Genomic DNA, 16,006 nt, shown 5'->3' with positions numbered 1-16,006 from the left:
CCTTTTTAATTTGCTGCCCCAAAATTGCCCATGTTGGCTTAAAGCCTTTGAGCTTGTGAGCCTTCATTTTCTTTAAAAAATAAAATAATCCCAGCAGATCCAGAATATACTCTTTAGGGATAAAGGCAGGCATGAAGGGTGATGTCCAAAAGTCATCCTTGACATTTCTCCCTTTTATGTCCCATAGCTTACCCATCAGCACATGCTGCAGGCTTTCCTCTCAAAATGTATGTGGAATCCAGTCCCATGGGGCCTCGCCACTGCTACCTCCTCTGTCCAAACCTGGACAACTCCAATGGCCACCTAACTCATCCTTCTGCCTCTCGTTTTCCATGAACAAATTGCAGGATGATCCTTCAAATATGTCAGGCCATTTCACTTCTCTGCTCAAAGGCCTCCAATGGCTTCCATCTCTCACACAGAAGAAGCCAAAGTCCTTACAAAGGCTGATAGTCCTACAAGATTGGGACTTAAGCTTCTAGGACGTTTTGCCTTTTTCACTCCACACTCACCACATTAGCCTCCCTGCTCCTCCTTAACTATGCCAAGGACATTCCACCACAGGGCTTCTGCTCTTGTTCCTCCATCTGCTCATAACACTCTTCCCAAGACACAAAGAGCCACTCCTGGCCTGTTCCTCACCTTGGTTAAGGCTCACCTTACCAAACACACGTCAGCTGACTGCCCCACATAAGGGAGTCCTTCTATTTCACCCCGATACTGTGACTGAATGCTCTTCAGAGCAATCACCGACACTGACTCACTAAGCATTTTTCGTTTCTGTAGCTGTCTCAGTGGAATATAAACAGGGGTTTAAAAATATTTTATTATGGAAACTGTCAAATACACAACAGTAGACAGATAGGGTGATGAGCACCTGTATCCCCATGGCTCAGCTGCAATGATCATCAAATCATAAACAGGAGTTTTTGACTGCTCTCTTTATTGCCGTACGCACTGAGAATAGCAGAGTTCTCAAAAAATACAGGCCAAGTGCTCACAGCAGGAAAAAAAAAAGAAGTGACAATGAACATATGTATGTTCATGTATAACTGAAAAATTGTGCTCTACACTGGAATTAGACACAACATTGTAAAATTACTATAACTCAATTAAAAAAAGTAAAAAAAAAAAAAAAATACAGGCCAAGTGAGTGGATGAACAGGGAGTGCTTCGGAGGGACAGCTATGCTGGCTTTTTACCAGCTCCCCGGGGCAGAAATGCTGGGTCCCACAGTTCCTGATCCTGCCCAAGGATGCTTTGGCAGTGGCTCTATCTCCAAACTATGCCAGTACCAGCCCCAGTAAGGATGCATGACACACTTCCACTAGTTGCAGTGATGTAATCTGTAATCTTCTGGGAAAGGTTACATGTAGATCTTAGGGTGATTTAGTGACAATACATGTGAATCACAGTCTGCTCATTTTATTTGCTTCCACCAACAAGGGAGGAAAAAATTAATTGCGTGGTTAGTGTTAGGAGGCCTTTTTAGACCCCCAGTGGGGGTATGGCCAAGGGCCTGCCAGAACAATGCACGTACCTGTTTTTCTTCATGATATGCTCAAAGGGCCTCAGAAAATCTTTCTGGAAGCGGAAGTTGGCTAATTCTCCCTTCTCAAGAAACTTCATGGAGAGTTGCCTTAATGAGTCAACAGCAAAGATTGCCACATCCTCATTGGGGTTACAGCCGACCTGAGCAGGACAGGAGGCGAGATGAAATAGGCACAGTGCAGCAACGGTGGGTACGGGGCTCTGAACATAAACAATGGACAGCCTGCCTTCAAAACAAATGCTCTGGGATAAAACACCTAAGGAGAAAAAAAAGGTGTTTCTTGGCTATGACCTATATGGTTTTAAGTTTAACAGTGAAAGATCAGTATTGCACATTTGATTAAATATGCTTTCAAAATGTGCTATGTAATTTTTTAAAATTGTGGCAAAATACACAGAACATAAAATTTATTACCTGAACTATTTCTAAGTGCACAGTTCAATCAGTAATGTTACATACATTCACACTGGTGTGCAACCAATCTCCAGAACCCTTTTCATCATGCAAACCTGAAACTCTACCCATTAAATAACCTCCACCAAGTGCTATTTAATTTTATTCAATATATAAAAGAGGTCAAAAGGCTTTAGAGTCTCTGTACACCCTCTTCATACTTTCCCATGTCTGTCACCTAAAGCAAGAAATTATAAATGAATATCATCAGCCTTGAAAAATCCAGCAGAAATATTGAGGCTTTTCAATTTCCTTAAAATTGTACCTATCTATGGTTTACCTACTTTTAGGGACTGGAGTTATGAGTATACATATTCAGTTGGTGCTTCTCAGATCTTTCCCTCAAGAAGAATCCCAAAGAGCAGAGCAAGGAAACGTTTCCCACTGGAAGCCCTGCCAAGGCATCGGGGCACTTTGCAGTAGCCTGCTCCAAGCAAGGAATTTCACCCACACGTGGTCTGACCAGAAAATGTTTTACTTTGAACAAAAGTAATGCTTCAGAGGAGGTGGGGCAGGTATAGCTCAGTGGTAGAGTGAGTGCTTAGCATGCACGAGGTACTGGGTTCAATCCCCAGTACCTATATTTAAAATAAAAACAAAAACAACTTAATAAATAAATTAATAAGTAGACCTAATTACCACTCCCCCCACAAAAAAACCTTTAAAAAATGCTGCAGTATCATTTGTAATAAAAAAAAATTGGGACCATCAATAGGAAAATGGCTACATAATGGTATATTCATATACACAAAATAATATTTGGCAGTTAAAAAGGGAGAATAAATCCAGCCTTAAAAAAAAAAAAAGGAAAATTCTGTCACATGCTACATACAACATGGATAAACCTTTAGGACATGATGCTAAGTGAAATAAGGCAGTTACAAAAAACCAAATACCATATAATTCCACTTACACAAGGTACCTAGAGTTGTCAAATTCATACAAAAAGTAGAACGGTGGTGGCCAGGAATAGGGGGAGGAAGGAATGGGGAGCTGTTTAATGGGTACAGAGTTTCAGCTCTGCAAGATGAAAAGGGTTCTGGAGATCTGCTGCAGCCAGTCACTAAATGATACATGTAATACTACTTACATTTTTTTTTAAAAAACAAAACAAACCAAGACAACATTATCTACATTTCTATGAGTACATACACATATATGTGCATCGAAAAATGGAAAGATTTACAGCCACATCTCATTTCATCGAGCTTCACAGATACTGTTTTTTATAAATTGAAGGTTTGTGGCAACTGTGTTGAGCAAGTCAACTAGTACCATCCTTCCTATAGCATCTGCTCACTTTGTGTCACATTTTAATAATTCTTCCAATATTTCAAACTTTTTCATTCTTATTATACTTGCTACGGTGATCTGTAATCAGTGATCTTGAATGTTACTACAGAAAGATTATGACTTGCTGAAGGTTCAGATGATGGTTTGCATTTTTTAGCAATAATATTTTTTTTATTAAGGTACATTTTTTTTAGACATAATGCTACTGCACACTTAACAGACTACAGTATAGACTAAGCATAACAATTTTATGCACTGGGAAACCAAAAAATTCATGTGATTCACTTTATTGCTTTGGTCTGGAATTGAATCCGCAGCATCTCCAAGATATGTTTATATACTGAACTGATAAAAAATAATTAGCTTAGGGGAGGGTCTGTTGGTGATGAGGATGGTCAAAGGTGTTTTTTGCTGTAACGTTTTTTAAAATGTTCATGTAATATTGATGTAATTAGAGACTAATGAGAATATTACTCCCTGCCTAAAACTCCAGGAGGATTCAGGAATCCCTGCTTCAAGAATACACACCATGCTTACAGTGCAGCTTAGCACACCCTGGGAGCACACATGCCCTAGTTTAGAAGAAGGGAAACATGTGACTGTCCCAATGACTATGCTAGAATCCAGAGAGCTGTACCAGTCGTCCACTTCCTTAAACCCACAGATTCTCATGTGCTCCAGTTCCCGAGGGGAAACAGAACAGCTTTCTGAGCTGGTGGAAAGAATGATGAGCCCCAGACTGAGCAACTAAGTTTTCCACAACTTTGTGCTTAACAGCACTGATTAGATGGAATGGACATTTGTAATGAGGTTGACAACCACGACATGCTTAATTACTATCTGCCAGCCTAGATCCCAAGCTTGTCATAGGCTTGGACGAGACTACAAGGTACAGTCATGGTAATCGTTTACATTTTCTCTCTCAAACAAGTTCACATTAATGATGCCAACTGGTCCACCAAGAATTTATTTACCCAGAATTGTGGGAAACATGGTTGCTGAGCTGAATGACTGCTTCAGCTGACAGTGATACTATTCACTCAACAAACAGCTGCTCTGGGTCATGTGCAGGCTCTCAGGGCTGCCTCCTCACTGACGGCTCAGATGAAAGATCACCTCTAGAGAGGCCTGACACATCGCACTACCTGATCCTTTACCATCAGTAATTTTATCATAAAACGCAAATGACCTCCATTAGGGCAGGGACCTCATCTGTTTACTCCCTGCTACAAGGCACTCTGACAGTTTGTTAAGCAGATGGTGTGCTCGGAGGTGCCTTACTTTGAGCTGATAAGGAAGCAAAGTAAACAAAGAACTCTGATTAGCTGATGGACCAAGTTAGAAGAAAGATTACATGTGACAATGCCTCATTTCAGTGAGGTTCTAGAATAGCTGCCTGGGAGAGACAACAGTGCCCAACCCTTCCTAATCCACACTTAGTGACATCACATTGCTAGCTTTCAGTTGATCGTGGTGGGGCATTTATACCACAGAAATCGGCAGATGCTACAAATCATTTGCCAGCACTCTACTGCTTGTTCTGTATCCCAATGGCAGATTCTTTCTTTTTTTGGTGGGTGAGGGGAGGGGGTTGGTAGGCTTTTTTAAAATTTATTTTTAATGGAGGTACTGAGGATTGAACCTAGGACCTCCTGCATGCTAGTCATGCACTTTACCACTGAGCTACTTCCTCCCCTCTATGATTTTCTTCTAGTCAATGTAGGAAGAGCAGTTCTCTTGTGGATACGCTATCTTTTATTAACACTATTTTTAAGCATTTACATTATAACTCTGTGTCTCCAGGCCTAAGGAAATTTTTTTGGAATCATGGACCGTGTTTTGGAAGGAAACAACAGTGTTATTAAGCTGTTAGTTTTCCCTTATAAAGCAAATGACATTACAGATACAGACATACACATAATACGTATATTGATTTCACTGGTTCAATATACATGTGTCTGTATGTATACAGTGAAACCCCTAGTGGAGAAAGGCCTGGTTTTCTCTCAGTAGTTGTCAGTTTTAGGGCACAGAAGTCTCTGACTTGTTTCTCATTTAAATAAATGTTAGTTTCCTTGACAAAGGTTTCAGAAGAGCGGTGGCCATGGATGCCAGAATACAAGGTAGTGATGTTTATAGTGAAACTATATGCAACATAACTTAATCTTGGGTCATCCAGAAGGTGCTTCAGGATTTCGCAATGCTTTCAAACACCAATACATTCATCTAGTGACTGTAATGATTTCTGTGGTGTTAGTGTACATCCTAAATACGGGCTATTAAAGTAGTTTTGATACCGATAGATTTTTAATTCATTCTTCATGAGTTCTATTAATAGATAAGGATACTATGAGCTGTTTTTGACTCCACAGGGAAAATGAATCACAGGCACCTAAACCCTCATCATTACTTCTTCTTTGACATTAGTTGCCTGTCTTTTTTGGACGCTGATAGGGTGGTTTTTGAATCTGAAGGGTTACCTTATTGAAGTGATCTCCAATCACATGCCATATTCGGGACCACTGCAGTCGGATCCGGTTCATGTTGTAGTATGATATCTCCACAATCTTCTGCAAGCTGAACATGCGGGGATGGTGGGGGGAAGCCAGCTCGTCCATGGACACGGCACACAGCCAGCGGACAAAGTCAACTACAGGCCAGACCCAACAACACATGCGAGGCCTCGTTAGTAACGGTCAGACAGTCACAACACGAGGCTTCTGTAGTTGTCACAGGTGAGTCAAATACGTACCTATTGCATTTCCATCCAGTCTGGTTGACCCCGTAAAAATTCTAGGAAGAAAATTCCAGACATAATAAAATAAAAATTAGCTTTGGAAGCAGAAGTTTCTATTTTAAACACTTAGAAAAGATGGAAAGGAAACATTTCAGGTCTGGCACTTCCACTAAAATAAATGATGAGGCATCAGAGGTATACAACTGGTCAGTGAGCTGAGGTGGCAGCAGAAGTGCTTATACTGATAGAAAGAGGAAGTGACACAGCAAAGGGATGGGGGGAAGAGTCAAAATGTAATATAGCGTGTAATGTCACGACAGTGGAGTGGCTGAGTGATGACCTTAAAAAGCTGCTCCTCCATAAGAGCAACAATCAAAAAACTGGAAAAAATTTTTAAAAATCAACTTTTTCAGAACTAAACTCTGGAAATTACCAAAGGCCTAAAAAATGTTTATTTAAAAAAAATGGTTGAATCTCAGTATAAGTAACAAACTGTGGTATTTTTAACTTGGTCTATTTCCACTATCTCCAGCTTCATAGGAGCCTTGAAAACCAACAGCTTCAAAGTCACAGTAACTGAACTCAGGAGCATGATAACCACTTGCGAGAACAGAAAAGTCTTGGAGTGCCCCCAAAACATCATTCTTTGAGAACTGACATTTACAGGATTTGTAATCTTTTGACCTAACTCGTACTTCATTCAATGCAAACAGTCTTTTCCCCCAGGGGCCTTTTACCAAAAACAATCAGTGTTTAGCACTGTAGCTTACCCGAGGTGGCAATAACAATTGGGGCAAACAAAAAACTGGCCAAAAACTTAAAAGGAAAAGCTGGGAATGAAATGTCCATAGGTGGCTTTAAAAAGCTCCAACACATTCCTGGGACTCTAGACAGCCATTGAGTGTGTAAGGCTTTGCACACACCCAGGAAAGATATGATAAGGCCCTAAGCTCTCATTTGGCTGGCCTTAAGGCTCTCCATGAACAAGAAGTCAAGGCAAAGGCAGAGTTGTAAACAGCTTGTCTGAGCAGCAAAAGAGAGCCCCAAAATGCACACAGAACCCCTCAGCAAAGGCTAGGGGATCTAACAGTCCCGGGAATCTGTCCAATTCTTAGCTGACCACCAAGGCTAACTGAGCAGAGACAATGACCACATGTGAAAAGAATATAGACTTATATAAGTAGCTTAACAAAATCACTAAACAAATTGCAAGGACAACAACAACCAGCCCTGAGCGGGAAGTGGAGGATCTGATACCCAAAGTTGCCACATTGCATTATTTAAAATGTCCAGTTTTCAATAAAAAAATTGCAAAAAATGCAGAGACAAGAAAAGATGGCCCGTTCACAGTAAAAGAACAACAGAAACCATGCCTGAGGAAGCCCAGGTTATTAAATTCACCAGAGTTTTTCAGTTAGTTACTCTGAGTATGTTCAAAGAACTAAAGGAAAATATGAGGATAATATCTCACCAAATAGAGAGTATTAATAAATACTCTAAAATAATAAAAAAGAACCAAATAGAAATTCTGGAGTTAAAAATTATAAAGTTGAAATGAAAAAGTCACTGGAAGGGCTCAACAGCAGTTCTGAGCTGACGGAATAATTAGTAAACTTGAAGACAGGTCAAATGAGATTATTCAATGTGATGAACAGAAATAAAAAAGAACTTTAAAAAATGAATGAAAAATGGAAGCCTCAGAGACCTGGGGGACACCATCAAGTATACCTACATACACATAATGAAAGAGGCTGAAAAAATTTTCAAGAAACAATGGCTAAAAACTTCCCAAATTTTTTATGAAAAACAACAATCTACACATTCAAGAATGTCAACAAACTCCAAGTAAGGAAAACTCAGAGATCAACACTCAGATATATCACAATCAAACTGTTCCAAGCCAAACACAATGAGAAAATCCTGAAAGTAGTGAGAGAACAGACACATCACATATAAGGGATCCTAAATAAGATTAACAGCTGATTTCTCATCAGAAACAACGGAGGCCAAAAGGCAATGGGATAACATAGTTGAGGTGCTGAAATTAAGACTATCAACCAAGAATTTTATATCTAGCAAAACTAACATTCAAAAGTGGAGAAATTAAAATATTCTGAAATAAATAAAAACTGAGGCAATTCATTGTGAATAGATCTGCCCAAAAGAAATACTAAAGGAAGTTCTTCAGGTCGAAATGAAAGGATAACAGATAATAACTGAAATGAAGAAATGAAGAGCACTGGTAAAGGTAACCACGTAGGAAATATAAACGATAATGCATTTTTTGTCTGTAACTCATTTTATTTAACTGATTTAAAAGACAATAGCAAAAGTAGGAATTACAAATGTGCTAACGGGCAAAAAACACGAAGACATAATTTTTATGACAATAATAGCACAGAAAAGGAGGGAGAGAACAGGAGCCAATTTCATATTATTAAAATTAAGTTGCTATTCACTCAAAGAAGAATATTAAAAGTTAAGATTTATTAATCCTAATCTTCAAGGATCACTAGGAAAATAACTTTAAAAAGACAATAAAATTAACAAGGGAAGTAAAACAATACACTAAAAAAAATCTCTTTACACAAAACACAGCAATAATAATGGAGACAAGGGAACAAAAGAGACATAACACATACTTAAAACTAGCAGGTATTAAATCCTATCTGCTAGCAATTACATTAAATGTAAATGAATTAAATCAAAGGAAGAGGCTGGCAGAATGGATTAAAATAAATATGGTCCAGTTATATGCTGTCTAAAGAGATTCACTTTAGAATCAAAGACACAAGTAGGCTGAAAGTAAAAGAACGGAAGAAGATACAGCACGCAAACAGTACCCAAAAGAGAACAAGAGTGGCCGCACTAATATTAGACAGCAAAGACTTAAAACTAAAGTAACTGCTAGAGACAAAGATCACTTTATAATAAAATATTTAATCTGTCAAAAAAAAAAAAACCTCAATAAATATATATGTATCTACAACAGAGCCCCTAAACAATGAGGCAAAAAAGACAGCACTGAAAGGGAGAAACAGACAATTCAACAATGTCCAGAATCGGCAAACCCACACAGGCAGAAAGTAGGTCAGTGGTTACCAGAACTGGTGGGAGAGGAAATGGGGAGCGACTGCAATAAATGTGGGGCTTCTTCATGGGGTGATCAAAATACTCTGAAATGCATTAGTGGTGATGGTTGCATAACTCTGAATATACTAAAAACCACTGAATTGTACATTTTAAAAGAGTAAATCTTATGTGAATTATATCTCAATTTAAAAAAATGGAGTAGCATACAAAAAGGTACTAGGCAAAATTGCTACTGTCTGCTATCTGGCTAAGGCAGAGAAACAGGAAAGAAATGTGTGGTTAATGGCAGAATAAATATTTTGTTCTATTAGCCTAAACCTAAGCGGAAAAAAGTGGAGAAAACCCATCAAAAGTATGTTACAGACAATATCTCTGTTGGAGAGAAGCAGAGAAGTAATAGGAGCAAGGTAAGAAAAGTATGCTGATAAAGGGTTTAAAATGCTAAGGAAATTGTTCTGAGAGTAATACAAATTATGTCATTAATTCCATACCGCTATCACCTCAAAATTATCTATATTTAATGTACGTGATTATTCAATGGTAATTTTCAGGAGTTTGTTGATTTTAAGAAAATTCATATTTTAAGCACTAGTACCTAATGAGTATCTTCAAATGAGAATGCTTTTGTTTCTCTTGGATGTTGAGGTCAAGTTTTAAGTAAACAGAAACAATAGGAAAGTTCTGAGGAAACAAATGGAAAATGTCAACTCAGCCAACATTCACTTATGGGTAGGCTTTAAATCCTAAAACTCGTCTTGAAATTTTAAAAAAGTAATTTCTACACCAAGGAAACAAGGTAATTTAAAACATTAGCACAAACAAAAAATGCTTGTTTTTGACATGACTTTGGTCACAAAGTTAAAATTATTTTTAAAAAGGTTATGATACAATTCAAGGTCAAAATTCAAATAAATCTGAAGGTAATCAGTAGTTGTGGATCACGTGTGCCACTTTTAATCTTTCTTAGCTTGAGTGATCTGGAGCTGACAATAGTTTTAACAGTCAAACAAATTAGAACTCATTCACACTCAGTAACCATATAGAAGATGCCAAGCTACTGGGTAATCCACTCTCACCAGAGAACAAAATCATTACCTGTCTACAGCTACGACCACACTCTGTGAGCTGGTCTCACCAACTGATTCCTGGAAGCTGGCCATCTGTCTTTTATCCACTCCACCACTCACCAAGTTACCTGAAATACAATGCACAAAATCAAAAGTGCTTCAAAAACCGTCAGCTATTTAGAACAAAGTATCTGGTGACATCAATGTGAACAGACAAGAGACATAAATGAGAATGATTTGCAGGCAAAACAAACAAACAACAAAAGAACCTCAATTGATGACAGAAGAAAATTAAACTTAGGTTGTGGTGTTTAGTGTTTAGAATACATTCTTGTTACAAGCTCCCTTGTTTGTACCAAACATCTCCCTTTCTTAATAGTCTTCTACATTTTCATAGTAGTAAATGCTTATATTTAGAAATTCAAATTGATCAGTGCTAACCCAGAGCCCCTAGAACACATAATGGTTTACACCTCCTGGAGGCTTGGGGCGCTTTCTAGGGTCTCACTCCAGTCACCCACCCTCACATACACCCTAAGAAGTAGTTGCTATTTCACCTCTCCATTTTCATAGTTTGTCCTTTTGTTATACTGCATTATTTCAACCATACTGCATTATTTCAACCACGGTATGAACGACCTAGGAGCCTGCTCTCTGCATCAAGTGGCCTGGGTTTGGAACTGATCTCTGCCACTTCCTCCTAATGTGACCTTGTTCAAGTCATTTCACATCCTGTAGCTCACTTTTCTCATTTACACAAAATGAGGATGATGATAACCCCAATCTCACGGAGTTGTTACAAAAATTAAATAAATTAGAGTATATAAACCGAGCACTTAGAATGCGACCTGGCACATTTGCTTGCCCTTTTTACTGTTATGATGATGTTGTATCACTGACAAGGGAGTCTCTCAGTTCAATATGCAGTCAAAAATAATTCTACTTTCAGAAGAATACCATCTAACAAAAGGCCCCCAAATGAACATGGAAGAGAGGCTGAATCTACCTTTTAAAACCTAGAGACATGCACACCCACTCCTCTAATACCACGTACTAAGGCTGCAGGCAGCCTTTCTAAAGCAAATGGCTCCCCTCACCCCCACGTAGTTATATGTATAGAAAGAAAAGTAATGCACCCTGCCACTGCTGATAACATAGGCATTTACTCGACAGTTTAATCACAATTTAGAGAGCTGAGGCAGCGCCTCCATTTCCACTGGCAAACACACTGTCATCTGGCACATAAGGAGGAGATGATCTACGTGACAGTCCTGATGAGACGAGAAGAGTTTCATTCTGGTTAACCTGTGAGTCCAGGACGGCCAGCCGTGGGGCCTGGGGTCTTACCGAGGCCAAGGCCCATGAACTCTTCTCCCGCCAACGTGTGGCTCTTCAGGCTCCCTTCTCTTTCACGCCCAGTCCCAGACAGGTAGCGGGTCTTCACTCCGGTTCCTATCAGCTGAGCGAGCTCCAGCTGGCTGATGCATTTCAAGATCTAAGGAAAGGAAGGTATGAAGGAATGAGTTCCCACTTCATAGCCCGAAAAGGGCACTATAATCTTACATTAGTCGTTAAAGAGTTCTTTGAAACACGCAGCTTTTCAGAAGAACAAAATCTGAGGCTCTTAAGATGGCCTGCCCTAATTCCGGCTGGGAAACCTGGTTGGGTCTGGAAGACAAACTTCACTTTTTTTTTTCCTATTAAAAAGGGAAAGAAAAAACGAGCAAAAGAAAAACTGGCAAAATACAGTTATGCTACATAAATGTTTTATTATGCAAATTTAATTAGTGCTCAATAAAGAAAAAGCATCTGATTGGAGAATGGGATTTCACCCACCACACCACTCAGTAAGCGCACCACCTAGTCTGACTTAGCCAACCCCTCTGCCCTCCCACTCCACCGCTCAGATACACAACACACCAGCCTCCCCAGCCTCCCTGCTGCTCCTTTAACTTGACACGTCTAGTCCTAGCCCAGAGCCTTGGCACTCACTGTTCCTTATGCTTCAACATGGTCTTCCCCATGGCTCATCCCTCAGATGCCCAGCTTAGACATGTGTCCCTCAGAGAGACATGAGATCACACACCCTCCCCTTTTCCATCTCCTGGTTACACATTTTTTTCTTAGTATTTACTACTTTTTGGCATTATGCCATATATTTGTTTGTTCTCTGTCTTAAGGGCAAACAGAGCATTAACTCTGTCTTGTTCACTGCTGCATCCCTAGCACTTAAAATAGTTGGCGATTATTATTTGATTAACTGAATAAATGAGAAAGTGCCCTAGAATGGGTGCGCAGTAGGAGAAAAGACTGTATCTTCCAGCCCTGTGGAGTGGTTCAGGTGCTCGAGAACCCGTACCTGCACATGAGCCCTCTCCCACCTGGAGCTTACCCGGAGAAACAGAGACTGTTTTCAACTTCTACTGGAGCAAAAACCGGCTGCATGAAACTTACTGAGGGATGGCATGTAGATCTCCAGGTAAACCCCTCCTAAGGAATTCCATGGGGACTTCTGACTAAAGCTGAGTTTTGCTTTTCATGGTGACCTTACAATCCAATCCCAGAGTATGGGACTCTACCATACCACTGACCACTGCTGAGTATTTTCAATTATAAATTGCCTTCCTCTTGACTGAGAAAGGTACTTAATTCTACCAGAGAGAGCCATCCCCTGATCACTCCACATGGCTCGGTGCTACTAAATCACTACTAGTGAACTGTTAACATCCTCCCTTTTCTAGAGCCAGGATAACTCGAATCTCAAGCATGTCGGTAACACTCACGGCCAAGGCCTGATGGACTCTAACCCGAAGCCTCAAGGTTTCTGACCATCAACCAGGTGGCTGATTCATTTTTAAATTTCCAGGTACGGCGATACACTTGGCCACCAGCAAAAGCACCACACTAATCTCTCTCAGGTTAAAGAAAGCAGCTATTTATCGATTCACCAGTACTGTGACTCTTTAGAAAACAGGACATTATTTCTTAAAAAAAGCCACAACTCAAAACAACACCCCCCACCATCTTTTCAAATATGGAATACTGCAGAGATGTGAAAAAGAAAGGAAAGATGGGGTGACAAGGGACTGAGGTGAGTGCCATGTCAGCAGTGACAACAGCTAGGATCTACTGAGTTCTCACTACCTGCCAAATACCGTTCTAAGCCCTTTCCCACGTATTAACTCCTTTTATTCTCACAACCACCTCACAGAGGAGGAAGGAAGGTGAGGCTCAAAGACTGCTTAACTTGCCGTGCCACCCAGGCAGGAAGAGGCGGGTACCCAGATCGGGTCCAGCCGGCTGGCTCTGGGCCGCGCCTCCTAACTACGTGACGCCTGTGGCAGGAGGCGGCGGAGCGCAGCTCTTCTCCTGGGACATCACGGTCCCCACCACTCTCCAAGCTCTCACCTCGACTCATTTATAGTTTTCTCTCCAGAATAAAAAGTAATCGCTGTAGATGGCTAGGAAATTAAAAAATACAATTTAACATAAAAAGGAGAAAATAAACCACCTCCATAACTGTGTCATTCAGATGGGGTGTTAACACTCTCAGGGTGTTAACATTCTTGTCTGTCTTTTCAAACCTCACTCACTCTCTGTGTACGTTTGGCACAAGGGACGATGACTCACAATGTTTTATAATGATTTTTTATTTAATATACTGTGATCATCTTCCTACAATATTAGATAGTCTTTAATGACATCTTTATCTTTTTTTCTCTAAAGTCTCTTTTAATCTAGGTTCCCCCCTGTCGCCCAAACTACTATTTTTCTTGCAATTTATTTGCTGAAGAACCTGATCACTTGCTCCAAGGATCTGTCATATCCTGGAGCGCTCAGACTGCATTCCCATTAACCATTTACTGTGCTCCTCTGTCTCCTCTATTTCCTGAAAGCCGGCAGTAGAGGCTGGAATTGACTCAGGATGGAGTTCTGGGCAAAAACCTTTCTTAGGTGGTGCCGTGTGCTTCCATCAGGGAGCACATAACATCCGGCTGCCTCTCCTTTCAGCAACGTCGCTTTACATGGTTGCGTACACTCGACATGGTGGTGCCTCACACTTCTTTTCTTAAAAACGAGCAATCTCTCATTGTTGGGACATGTAGGCTATTTCTAACCTAACTGTTCCCTAGAACAACTAAAATTTTGATAAATGACCTTTCAAACACGTTTGTACACGTGAATAATTATCTCTTCAGGTGAGACTCTTAGAATATGGTTTAGTTAAATAAAAATGGAAACCCACTGGCAATCTCCCTATAGGCTCACCGTAGATGGTGACCATTTCTTTTCTGATACAATTAGGAGAAAAATCAGGCTTCAGGCTTTGCCTTAAATCTACTCACTGGCAGTAAGAGCTCTCAGGAGGTGGAAGGACTTGGGAAAAGTGGTGCTGATGTGGGAAGAAAGTTGTCATAACAGAAGCGCACTCCGTGTGGACACTGGCCACTGGGGATGGGGGCACCCTATGAGGTGGTGCATCCAAGGCATCTTACTCTCCGTGGCCCTAGGGAGCCTAACTTTCTGATACACGAGTTATTTGGGGGTGAGACAAAACCCACAGTTAAAGTTAGGCTTGACTTCAAGAAAAATGGAGTCAACCAGAGACTGACACTAAATCAAAGGAGAGCAGGACTCATCTTAACTGAAAAAAGGCAATCACCAGGCTCTCAAAGGGATACACACCTCGTGCCAGGAATTCCCGAGGTAGTTGCCGTCAGTGTGAGCCACCGTGATGAGCGTCTTTATGGTATCAATGTTCTTCTGCTTCATTTCCGTGATGCTGGAGCTGGCCGTCAGCAGGGAGAAGCGTGCCAGGGCCTGAACATAGGCGTCTCGTTCCAGCTGTAACGGAAGTGACGGGAGAACGCTGAGTCCCCGCCCTGAGCGAGACCGTTTTCACGTCGAAGGGCCTGTGCCTGGATTCCCTGATGCCCTCCGTGCACACGTGGACAGGCTTTTACACAAACGTGCCAGTTACTCCACGCTGCTGTCCTCCCGCTACCAGAACACCCTGAGGAGGCTCCCTGCACATCACCTGTTCAAGAACTAGCCCTCTTTGCAACTGACCTCCACCTGATGTACCATGTGCCACGCCCTTTGCAGGGAGTGGGGGAGGACTCTGTTGAATGCTAAGATTGTCACACAAATGCTAGTATTTGCCACAATTCTGCAAGGTAGGTCTATTTTCTCAAGTTTATAAATGAGGAAATACAGGGTGTCTTAGGGAGAAGCTAGCTGGGCCAAGGTTACATGCCTAGAGAAGCAACAGAGCTGGGGTTTGAAACCCAGATTATCTGATGTCAAAGCCTAGGGTTTTGGTCCAAAAGAAAATGCCTAGCTATAAAATTAAAAGGAACAGAAGACTAAGCTTTTCAAAATGAATGGGTGCAAATTCTTAACGACTTAGAAAATGAAGCATGGGATTGACAAATTCCTGGTGTCTTAACAGTGTGAGAATTATATTTTATTTGCTTGAATCCTTCAAGAGTCAAAAGATATACAGACGTATTCCTTCTGCATTGAACTATTTATTTCCCCCAGAGAAGACCTGGATATAACAGAAATAATAACAAACTGAACTTGAAAGGAAAAACAGTATTTTAAGCACCAGGGCAGGCAGTTAGGCAGATGGATAGGAAGCCTGCTTTGTCAAATTCAATTGAGTAGCGTGGACCCCACCTACCTTCAAAGAAGGTTTTAATTCAAATCTACAGTTTTTTCCCCTAATGAGGCTGTTGTCACCACAAATCTGTGGGCTTCCTCTCAGTGGGCATGACTAAGGAGTTTGCTGAGACGTTTTTGGCTAAT

The 16,006-nt window shown here is 40.7% G+C and overlaps 1 protein-coding gene across 5 annotated transcripts in view; it reads right to left on the bottom strand.

Annotated features, from left to right (window-relative positions):
- The window catches only part of ARFGEF2 (ARF guanine nucleotide exchange factor 2), an 84,248-nt gene that overhangs the window by 21,372 nt on the left and 46,870 nt on the right, over positions 1-16,006 (bottom strand). For all 5 annotated transcript variants that reach the window (XM_074347398.1, XM_074347399.1, XM_045519318.2 and 2 more), the window contains 6 exons: positions 14,882-15,040; positions 11,543-11,690; positions 10,224-10,323; positions 6,051-6,091; positions 5,779-5,948; positions 1,541-1,692 (listed from right to left, as the gene is read on the bottom strand). In XM_074347398.1, coding sequence (XP_074203499.1) covers positions 1,541-1,692; positions 5,779-5,948; positions 6,051-6,091; positions 10,224-10,323; positions 11,543-11,690; positions 14,882-15,040 — 770 coding nt within the window. The remainder of the gene's footprint in view (positions 1-1,540; positions 1,693-5,778; positions 5,949-6,050; positions 6,092-10,223; positions 10,324-11,542; positions 11,691-14,881; positions 15,041-16,006) is intronic.

The sequence above is a fragment of the Camelus bactrianus genome, chromosome 19, assembly GCF_048773025.1.
Source record: "Camelus bactrianus isolate YW-2024 breed Bactrian camel chromosome 19, ASM4877302v1, whole genome shotgun sequence".
NCBI classification, from domain to species: domain Eukaryota; kingdom Metazoa; phylum Chordata; class Mammalia; order Artiodactyla; family Camelidae; genus Camelus; species Camelus bactrianus.
Note: the sequence above shows the minus strand (reverse complement) of the source record. Positions and strands in the feature narration are given on the sequence as shown.